General features: G+C 37.2%; 1 protein-coding gene across 1 annotated transcript; it reads left to right on the forward strand.

Annotated features, from left to right (window-relative positions):
- The first annotated feature begins 9,565 nt into the window (after window positions 1-9,565).
- LOC131425375 (general odorant-binding protein 99a-like) lies at window positions 9,566-10,633 on the forward strand. The gene is made up of 2 exons (XM_058587215.1): window positions 9,566-9,727; window positions 9,791-10,633. Exons 1-2 carry the CDS (start codon window positions 9,680-9,682, stop codon window positions 10,181-10,183), a joined length of 441 nt encoding a protein of 146 aa, XP_058443198.1. The 5' UTR covers window positions 9,566-9,679; the 3' UTR covers window positions 10,184-10,633.
- The last annotated feature ends 1,014 nt before the right edge of the window (window positions 10,634-11,647 follow it).

Here is an 11,647-nt window from a genome sequence, read left to right on the forward strand (position 1 = left end):
GACGATCAAAAGTTTATTTCCGATTTTTTTAATTTTTTGTGCTCCCTAATGCTGGTCCCGGGTTGGCGGTTCAATGCATAGGACGCTGGTCTTACAAGCCAGCTGTCGTATGTTCGAGCCCCGACCTGGAAGGATTCTTAGTGTCAGTAGGATCCATATTACTAGCCATGCAACGATTCTGTACACTAAGAATCGGCTGCGAAGTCTGTTGAAACAGAAAGGCCAAATTCCACGAAAGGAATGTAATGCCAAGACTTTGCTTTGCTCCCTAATACTAAATCTTGGTATTATTACATGAAATATCGGTAATACACATTTGCTGTTCCAATATTGCAACAAATGAAATTATTGAAATTTTGCACTGAATGGGACTGATATGCAGGTACTTTAGCATATGGGCCACAGAAATGAGTTGATATTTTTTTATATTTTACTGAACAAACCCTCAACTTTCATTGCAATTTCTGAGAGTATATTGAGGAAAGACTCCATTCCTCAAGCTAACTCAAAATTGGCGAAAATCGATATGAGACTGATATGCGAGTATGGGCAGTATATGTATCAAATAATTTTTACTGGATTGTGCATTAAACAGCTTTAAAATAGCAGTCCATTAAAACCTACGTGAAAAGTAGATTCCGACCGCAACATCATAGAGCTAAGGCAGTGTGTCTTATTAAATATATTATAAACAAAGTAGGGCGGGAAATATTCACATAACTTTTCACGTAACTATGATTGATCTTTTTTTAAATGAAGAAAAAAAATGTTTTTTTCTGGAAAAAGATGCCAGTTGGCGCGAATGTCAAAACCCCTTGAATCAAATTGATTATTTTTCGGAAGAACTGTTTTGCAATGAAAAAATCTCGTCAACGTGTAAACGTATCTCTGTGAAGTACAAATGGTCGGGTAATCGATCCGAAAAAAAATTTACCCGTACCCGACCCGTACCCGAGTGAGCGGTAAATTGTTTTAGCCGTACCCGACCCGTACCAGAGTGAACAGTAAAATTTTTTACCCGTACCCGACCCGTACCCGATTGAAAATAAAAATTTCTACCCGTACCGTAATAGATTCTGACTAGGGTTAATGTACTAAAAATCATCTCATTTGTAGAGCCACCATGTTGAGGAGTGTATCGAAAAGTAGTTAGCAACATTGATTATTGAATAAAAAAGCGAAAATACAAATTGCATGCCAGACCAACATCTTCTGCCCAAGCTTTTCCATCGCCACCGTGGTGTCAGCGTCGTCCAGGTCCTGGTACACCGATTTCGTATAATATTGCGGTCCGGGCAGCGCTCAAGAGTCTTCCTTGGTGTAGGTTTCGTCGGCGATCAGGATGCATCCGTCTTTATTCTGTAGAATCAGGTTATACAGTTTCCGCGATCTTGTTTTGGCCTGAACTTGCTGTACCAGGGACTTTTTTGGCACCTTCTGTTTCTTGTACGTTTTCAGGGAGTTCCGAACATTGATCCGTGGAATCATCCCGATGCTGGTGTTGAACTGCTTGGCCAAATCCCGCGTCGATGCCGATGGGTTTTTTTTATGTACTCAACCACTTTTAAGTTCCGGCCGGGCTGGCTGGGACACGTTTTCCTACCGGATCGTAGTAAATCCTTCATGGAAAGAGTCTTACCTAACTTCTCGATAATATTTTTGACACTGATGTGATGCACTTTCACCCGTTTTGCAATTTCGTTGTACGTGACACCACTTTCTGAGCACCAAGTGTGCAGAATTTTCTTTCGCGTTTCCGGATCAATTCGACTCATCATTGAAACGATAAACCGTACTGAAACCAATCGATTGCGCAGCTGTTATTGACATGTAAACAAACATGTCACTGCAAAACACGCTGCAAAAAATTAAGCCATTTCAGAGTAATAACTGTTTGAATGTTGCTAACTACTTATCGATACTCTCCTTATTTTAGAGATCACTCGATTTTAAATTAAAGCATTGTAATAAAATCGAATACAATATCTTTGCTTTGGATTTGTGAAGCACTACCGCAGAAAAAGTAGTTCGAATATTGTTCAATACTGTTGTTAGAGTGACGCGAAAACTTGAAGCGAATGCTCCTAATTTCATCTTACTTTTGACGTCAATCTTTCGAACAGAGAAAACAGATTTCACTCTAACTAATGGTTTCCGTATGTGAGGGAACCGTTACCCTACTTTTATCTCTACTATTGGTCGATCGTTAGGTTGATGTCAGAGTGAGCGCGTCACGCAAAGCGTCTTGGCGCGCGTGCAAGCTAGTTGCAATTGATCAAAGCAAACCTGTCAGAGTGAATGCGATGCGAAAACAGTACATCGCATTGAATCGCTTCGCTTCGGTCGTATTCCGCGCTCACTCTGACATCAACCTTAGTCCTGAGTTGAAACAGTGGCTTTTATTACCGTTCTTGCATACACTTCCTCTTACACTTCACTTGTAGAGAAAATTCCAGTGGAGGTTTACCAATATATGTCAAACAAAATATCAAGCATAGACTAATGAAAAATTATGCATTCGATGGATTCCATCATCTAAATATCGAATTATGCTTTAACGGACATTATTATGACATTCATGGTGTGTATCGTCCCCATAGTTTTGACTTCAATGAATTTTCCGTCTGTTTAGAAAGCTTGACGTGTTCTGTCCAATCGAAGCATACGTGTTTTATTGTAGGTGATATAAATGTCCCAATAAATCTCAATAATAACAACATTGTGACGAGATATATGGCTTTGGTAGAATTATATGACTTTTCGTGTACAAATTGTTTTACAACCAGACCAATTAGCGACAACATACTTGATCATATTCTATGCAAACTTGATGACACTAACCGGATTCGTAACGACACAATATATAATAAGTTAAGTGACCACTAATCTAATCTTAACGACCTTCAAATTATTTGTTAAGAGGGCCAATGACAATAACGAAAACATTAATTAACAATCGTCAATTGAATCAAGAGTGCTTCAATTTCATTAATAGTATTGATGTCATAGACGACGTTGAAACTGTTCTACAAAATATAGTACATGTGTATAACTCCCTACTTGAAAAACATACGAGAATAATTTCAAAAACAGTTAAAATTAAAGGCTGTTTTTGAAATAATGATAATAGTCCATGGATGAATTTATGGATACTGGTAAAAATTAAACGTAATTATCACCAGCGTGTTAAAGCAAACCCACAGGATCAACAACTTAAATAAATGCTATTACATATATCTGAAAAAGGTCGATATCATGAAAAGAAGAATGGTAAGAAAGCATATTATGAAAACCTTCTTACAAAGACACCTCATTCAAAATTCTGGAGAAATCTTAAAAATACATTCGGAATAGCAAAAAAATAGTGACAAGAAAAATTTGATTCACAATGGTAACAAAATTAATGTAAACTCTGAAGTTTGTGAGATATTGAACAAATTTTTCTCCAATGTCGGCCAAAAACTGGCTAAAAATATTCGTATAAACCCAACTGTTTGTCCCACTGATAATTTTCGTCGTGTTAATGACTCTATATTCCTACGTCTGTCATCTTCTAGAGAAGTCATTCTACTGTGTGCTAAAAAGTAACCCTGTTATATTTTCTAGAATTCACTCTCAATGTTTTAATGTAATTGTTCAGACTGGCTATTACCCTGACTGCCTCAAAGTGGCTGAAGTAATTCCTGTTTACAAGTCTGGTGATCGTTGTGACTGTAATAATTATCGTCATATGTCGACTCTGTCTGTCTTCAACAAAATCTTCGAAAAACTATTGGTCACTTCTCGAATTTTTAAACAAACATAGTGTCCTTTATAAATTTCAGTATGGCTTTAGACAAGGTTCTAGCACACATACCGCTATCAAAGAATTAGCAGACAATGTAATGAGCGACATTGACCAAAAAAACAGGATTGGTGCCTTATATTTAGATCTCAAAAAAGCCTTTGACGGGCATCGCGAACTCTATTATCAGTAGCTACTTGACAAACAGAAAACAATTCGTGTCCGTCGATGGCGACTGTAGCCATCTTACTGCCATAAACATTGGAGTGCCACAGGGTAGCAATATAGGACCACTATTATTTCTTTTGTATATTAATGATATAGGTAACCTGCAACTCACAGGGACTCCGCGGTTATTTGCCAACGATACAGCTCTATTTTATCCTAACATTGACATCAATGCTATTATAAACTCAATGGAGAGCGATTTAAGTATTTTAGATCAATATTTTAGTGCAAATTTATTGTCCTTAAATCTGGTAAAAACTAAATATATGATTTCCGGTCCATAAGAAAAATAATACTACTGCGGTGTTTTGTGGAGGGTCAAGTCAGATGTTCCTAAGCGTGCACTTCTAAACTTTTATTTTGCTTACATCCATTCACGGCTCATTTATTTGATATCGGTGTGGGGTAGCGCCGCTAGCTCTCATCTAAAAAAAATCAAACTCTACAAAGCTGGTGTCTTAAAATCTTCTTCAATAAACCCCTACTGTTTTCAAGCTTATTGTTATACTCCGATAATACCCATAACATCTTACCTCTAGCTTACTTATGTGATGTTCAATCATTACTGTTCGTTCATGATATCCTACACAACACCTCAACTCACCATAATATACAGTTTCCAACTTTAACTCTCGAACTACACGTCGTAGTAACAACCTGCTTCGCGTTCGAGCAGTCACAAACATTGGTCAAAGAAGGATTCATTTTGTTGGTCCAATAAAATATAACGAACTTCCACTTGACATTCAAAGAACATCCAGCCGTGCCTTATTCGGGGCTAGACTGAAGTATCATTTTAAGTATAGACTGAGCGAGAAATTTAATTAATGTAGTTCCTTTACCTCCGGCGATTGACCAATTATGGTTAAAACCGGGGTGAAATAAAAAAACATTTTTTTTTTCATAAATACGTTTATTTCTTAAGGCAGTTTACTTAAGTTTTTCTTCGCCGTTGCATCACTTTTACATAATATTCTTATCCTAATTTAATTCTAACATAGTCACAACGTTTTGCATTTATTAAAACATATTCTCTTATTACTTAAATATCATCTTAGGTAACTCGTCATTAATTATGAAATCTACTCGGAAATATTATTTGAACCAAACGATTAACTTCTATAAATTATAAAATAAGCTGTTATTTTCAGACATTTTGTTAATAATTTCATAAACTGTTTCGAGTTTGTTTGTATCATTACATTATTTTTATTCTAATTTAGCTATTGGTTGAACTCATGGACGCAGCTGGGATCAGAACTAAGTCTTGAAAGGGGCCTTTATTAAATTGAAACTCCAGTTTTCTTTATGAAATGATAAATAAGTTTCATGTATGAAAGGTCACGACAAGCAAGAATGTCTCGAACTGGGATATTGGATAGTCTACCTTGGGTACGCAAAGAATTTATTAGTTGAGATCTGACATCACGATACTCCACGCATGTCCAAACGACATGATCAATATCTCGATAACCTTCGCCACAAGCACAATGATTAGTCTCGGAGAGCCCAATTCGAAGGAGATGTGCATCTAACGTGTAGTGATTGGACATGAGTCTGGATATCACACGAATGAAATCCCTACTCACATCCAGTCCCCTGAACCATGCCTTTGTCGATATTTTCGGAATAATTGAGTGCATCCACCGACCCAGATCATCTTTATCCCAAGAAGCTTGCCAGCTGGCAAGTGTTCTTTGGCGAGACGAGCTATAGAATTCGTTGAAAGCAATTGGTCTCTCATAAATTTCACCCTCAATAGCACCACGTTTGGCTAAAATATCGGCTCTTTCATTGCCAGGAATGGAGCAATGAGCCGGGACCCAGACTATAGTGATTAGATAATTATTGTTCAATATGTCGTTCAGGCACTGTTTTATTTTGCCCAGGAAAAACGGTTCAGTCTTGCCAGTCATGTTTGAGCGAATGGCTTCAATTGCACTCAGACTATCTGTGAAGAGGAAATAATGGTTTGGAGATAATGTGACGATTACACTCAAACTATAATGAACTGCTGCTAACTCTGCTATATAAACAGATGCAGGTTCTTGAAGCCTAAATGAGGCCGAAACATTATTGTTGAACATACCAAACCCTGTCGCTTCTTCAATTCGCGATCCGTCCGTGTAAAACATTTTCTCAGAGTCAATATGCCTGAACTTACTTGAAAATATTTTTGGGATTTCCGTCGAACGTAGATGATCCGGGATTCCACGCACTTCGCGCTGCATGGATGTATCGAAAAATAAAGTTGAGTCAGGGACATTTAGGAGGCTGACACGGATAGGAATATATCTTGAAGGGTTGATTTCCTGTGACATATGGTTAAAATATACTGTCATGAATTTTGTTTGAGATCGAAGCTCGACTAGTCGTTCGAAATTATTAATTACCATGGGATTCAGCACCTCACATCTTATTAGCAGGCGTGATGAAAGCTCCCAAAATCGATCTTTTAATGGAAGAACTCCCGCCAGAGCTTCAAGACTCATTGTATGTGTCGAATGCATGCACCCTAAAGCAATTCGCAAACAACGATACTGAATTCGCTCCAGTTTGATAATATGAGAGTTTGCAGCGGAACGAAAGCAAACGCATCCATATTCCATCACTGAAAGTATCGTTGTCTGATACAATTTTATTAGATCTTCCGGATGAGCACCCCACCAAGATCCTGTTATTGTTCGAAGAAGATTTACTCTTTGTTGGCATTTTGTTATCAGAAACCTAATGTATCCTCCCCACGTGCATTTGGAATCGAACCACACCCCGAGGTATTTAAAAGTTAAAACCTGTTGGATCATTCTTCCCATCATATGGAGCTGAAGCTGCGCGGGATCATGCTTTCTTGAAAAGACGACTAACTCTGTTTTCTCCGCAGAGAATTCGATACCAAGATGAACAGCCCAATCGGACAAGTTATCTAAGGTATCTTGCAATGGTTTATGCAGATCAATAGCTTTGGGTCCAGTAACTGAAACCACGCCATCATCTGCCAATTGTCTTAGTGTACATGGGGTTACTAGACAGCTGTCAATGTCATTTACGTAAAAATTATAGAGGAGCGGACTGATAAAAAAACATTAATAATAATAATAATAATGTAGTTCCTTAATGTATTAATGTATTCCTTGTTTTACAAACTGGCAACAGTAATTCATTCTTGTGTATTTTTTTTTTAGTCAGCCTGTATCTTTGTGGATCCCTTAAAAGGAAATCAATTCCACTGGGGTTCCGCAATATTTATTAATAATGTTTAATTGCACATCATGAAAATACAAACAAAAAAATAAATATTCTATCTCATTCGACAGTATCCCATGGTACACAGTTAGTGAATCGGAAAAAATATTCATCAGTATTCGTATCAAGTCGCGATGAGCTGACCAATAGGGTGAAACTAAAATGAGATTTCAACTCCACCAAACTTTTCGTGTTCCTTTTGGATCCGATAAGAAACCTTAAATTTTAGCTCGATCAGTGGAACTGTATTTTCGCACCCGGTATTATTTGATGCCTTCAACATAGTTACTCAGTTTAGTGTGAATTGTGACTTTTTAAGTGACGAATCATGTTACAAACATTATTGTAAAAATATCCAGCTCAATTTTATCACATTTGATTACTATAGTCGGTACTTCCAGAACCGAAAGCTTGATATCGGCATAGTGACATTCGGTTCATTCAACCATACACTAATATGATCTACAATTTTTTTACGATTCTGTATGGCGATTTGAGTTTTGGAAAAAATGTACCGGTGGTCGGACGAGTACGCAAAATATATGTGTATTTATGTGTGTGTATGTGCGTATGTGTGTATGTAACGTTTTTTGCACTAACTTTTCTCGGAGATGGTTAAGCCGATTTTCACAAACTAAGACTCAAATGAATGGTCTTATAGTCCTTCACAAAACTTCTAAATTTTATATGGATTCGACTTCTGCCTACCTGTTTAGAAATTATAGGGTTAAGTGTGTTAAAAATTTAATACCATCACTTAAAGGGGTGAAACAAAAAACGTAAAAATTTTATAAACCTGCTTCAAAACTACTCCAATCAGTAGTCATTATCAGTAGACGGCCAAATAAACCGATTCCGGTCAACCTTTCAAGGATCGAAGAGAATTTATGTCAAAAACTACCACAGTATTACATATGATATGAGGAAGGAGAGCTGGAGCTAAGGAAACTATGATGTTTTTGTTCACTAAACCAACGATGGGGGCGACAAATCAAATTTTGCACTGGGCGCAAACCTTACTAGGTACGCCACTGCTTTCTGTAGAGAAATGCAAACCAAGAAAATTTCAAAAAAAGTCATTCTAGGAACGTTGTGATATGAGCACAATTAACGCCCAAACTGAATTGACTCCATGTCATCAGACCCTGTCAGCTTGGAGCGAAGTCAATCTTCAGTTCAGCAACGCCATCGCACGGCATCACATTCAACATATCATGTCAATTGTATGGGTGCGCAACCCTGCTATTTTGGCGCGCACGAATTTTCTCCCCTACTTCTATGTATAAGATTCGATGCGGGCTCGCCTGGGGGCGACATGCTCGCAAAAAAGGATGTTGCCAATGATTTGTTCGAGAAATGTGAGAGCTGGATATCTTGTTAATATGATGTCTTTGATGTCATCCAGCTTACTGACGTCCGCCTGTTACATGAGAGCGCGTTTACAGAGTAATTCTATAGATTGAAATAATTGTAGGTTTATAAGACATTTAAGCTGTCCGGCTTAGCCCCGTGCTACCCTAATAACAATTATAATATATTAAGGGGGTCTGATTTTACCAAGGAATCTTTGAAGTCATCACAATACAGAATATTTTCATTGGTACGTCAATCAACAGGAACAGTTACAAAAGAAAATAATGCCATGATTCATATTCTATTTATTTAAAATCATTTTATTCACCAGACTTGAAGCTCTGAAATAGACTGAAATTAAGCAAGAAAGATTCAAAAATTAATATTTTATTGCAAGATTCAGAAAAAAAAATCTTCCACTTTTGGGGATGGATGGTTTGGGGACCCCCTCAATTAAGTTAGATGGCAGAGTATAAGAGGATATTGTACTCCAATTTTGAAGAAAGTTAAATATGAATGAAACTCAGTAAATTTCTGGCGACTGGTAATCTCTTTGTGCTTTCGACGTTTTGATTCATTTCAAATTATTTTCAATTATTGGAATATGATGTTATATGGCTTTTTCGCCTTGTAAATTATAGATAATTTATAAATTTATTCTAAAAAGCTAAGATACTTACCACAAACCCGTATACAGTAGGAGCATTCCGTACATGAAACGCCTGCATTTATTCTTCGACTTTTTTCCGATCTGCAGTGAACCGCCATTGGCCGTTCGTCAGACCCCTTGTTATCAATGACCTGTTAAAGACACTGATAAGGCAAGTGCTCACACTGACATGATCCGAGACGTGCCTCGTTATCAACACACTGTTTGAATACCACTACCAAATAAAAACGATAAGCCGAATGTTTCACTCGTTTGCTCTCCGGCACGGTCCTGCGGGGAGCATCTTTCATAAATTTGCTTCATTCAGCGAGAAACATTCTCAGTGATCAGGGTGTGTTTATAACTGAAGGATAATATTTGTGTTTTATTAGTTCACAATAATAATAACGAAATTCTCAATTATGCAAATTGAACTATTTTTACTAGTGGCCACGGGATTGTTTGCCACGGTAGGATCAAGTTCTACTAAAACGTGGAGATTACCATATCTAATGGATGCTTATTGTCAATAGGTCACAGCGGACTGGCGGATTCAAACAGTGGATGATCTTCTGCGAAATCGCAACAAATGTATTAAAATACTCAACCTGGACGATGGATTGTCGGAGGATTTTGGCTTTTTCGACTTCGTTGAACAGGATCAGGCCAAATGCATGATCAAGTGCATCATGAATAGAATGGGTCTATTCAACGACAAACGTGGACCTCACGTCGGACGACTAGTTAGACAGATGAAGTTTGCCTCACTTTCCAGTACGAAGGATATCCGAAATGAAATCATGAACTGCGTCTATCAGGATATGGAAATGAATCCAACCGATGGGTGCGAAAGGGCATATGCGTTGTACCAGTGCATCCAGAGTAGTAACCTACTGCTAATGAGATCACCCGATGCTGAGACGTGATCGAAAACCACTTTGTCTGATTAAGCAAACTGTGCCGGCATTAGTCAGTCGGGTCGATAGCATAATAATTCTAAACGGAAAGGATTGCTGTAGCAGATAAGACCAACACATCAAAATAGTATGCTCGGGAAGCCCGTCAATCACGCCACATCACAGCTAATCAGCAGCATTGAATGTTGTTGGAAGTCACGCGATCAGAGCATTTCCATTGATGGTAATTAAACTCATTAAATCATCCCATCATCATTGGTGTCACTACAAATTCTACAAAAGAACTGAACAAATATACTAAACTTATAGGTTTAAATTCAGGATGTGTGTATAAGTGCAGGTATTCAACATTATGCTGTCTTGCGATTACATTTTTATCTCTCGTACGAGTATTTTGTGTGTAAATCTATGTATAAGCCAAATAAAAGATTATTTTAATCGTATACTGTACCAAAATAACCGTTTTTGTTATTTCGAACGAAAAGTGAAATACAAAATCGTTGGTTGCATTCGAATGCATCGTTGTTAAATTGGAATTATATGCTTACAATACATGATACGTCGACGTATATTTTGGCCCACTTTAGGATTGATTTTATGTTGGCCCACTTTGTAAAAATATCCACCAAATGTTGTAATATCTTTGAAAACCCCTTTCGCAATAGGTAATTCAATGTGATTAGCTTCAAATTGATGCAACATGGGTTACTTAACATAATTTAATTCAATAAAGTTTGTCAAGTGGGCCAAAATATATGAAGTGGCCAAAATACCTTTGTTACCCTATTTGTTCTAATGATGATTTGGTTCACTGATATCTGGATCTGAGAATTTGGATTACACCATTTTACTCTAGTTTTATTTGACCGAAGGCCCATAATAAAGACTATATGTTTGTGTAGATCCGAATTAAAATTGTTTTGATTTTTCGCTCTTAATCAAGGTTGACGATTCTAGGCATAAAGTTTTGATCTTACAAACCTCGATTTAGATGGGATTCTAAGTCATACAGAGATCCCTCTGCTCGAAGATTGAAATTTCTTCTATTTTACTATAAAAAAATACTGCCCTTAATTCTTAGTGGGAAAAATTCATATACTATCCATGTTTGTGTAAGAATTCCATATACTAGAGAATAACTTGTGTCAAAAAGTGTAGCTATTGGATACATTTTTTTGGGTGGTTATCTAGAAAACCTTTAAGGAGCTTTTATTTGGAATACGAATATTGAGGGTGCAAATTAATTTGGTACGTTTTTTGCGGTCAAAACTGCGTTTATTTCAAAATGAATTATATATATTTAAGGATTAATCAATGTATCGTCGATCGCTATTTACTACTTTTTCTCACCTCTCAGACAATTTTCGAATGTCGAAAATTTCTAAAAAAATTGTCTCGTCTTTTGAGGTGATCCAAGTTTGAAGCCAATTTTCGATTTCTGCGAAAGAAGTAATCCGATGACCTGCCAGATCG

This window comes from Malaya genurostris, chromosome 1, assembly GCF_030247185.1.
Source record: "Malaya genurostris strain Urasoe2022 chromosome 1, Malgen_1.1, whole genome shotgun sequence".
Classification (NCBI taxonomy): domain Eukaryota; kingdom Metazoa; phylum Arthropoda; class Insecta; order Diptera; family Culicidae; genus Malaya; species Malaya genurostris.

Excerpts from the sequence above, each read along its gene's own strand:
- LOC131425375 (XM_058587215.1), top strand. The coding sequence starts at position 9,680 with ATGCAAATTGAACTATTTTTACTAGTGGCCACGGGATTGTTTGCCACG. Across the intron at positions 9,728-9,790 it reads CCACGGGATTGTTTGCCACG|GTCACAGCGGACTGGCGGAT; the intron begins GTAGGATCAAGT and ends TATTGTCAATAG.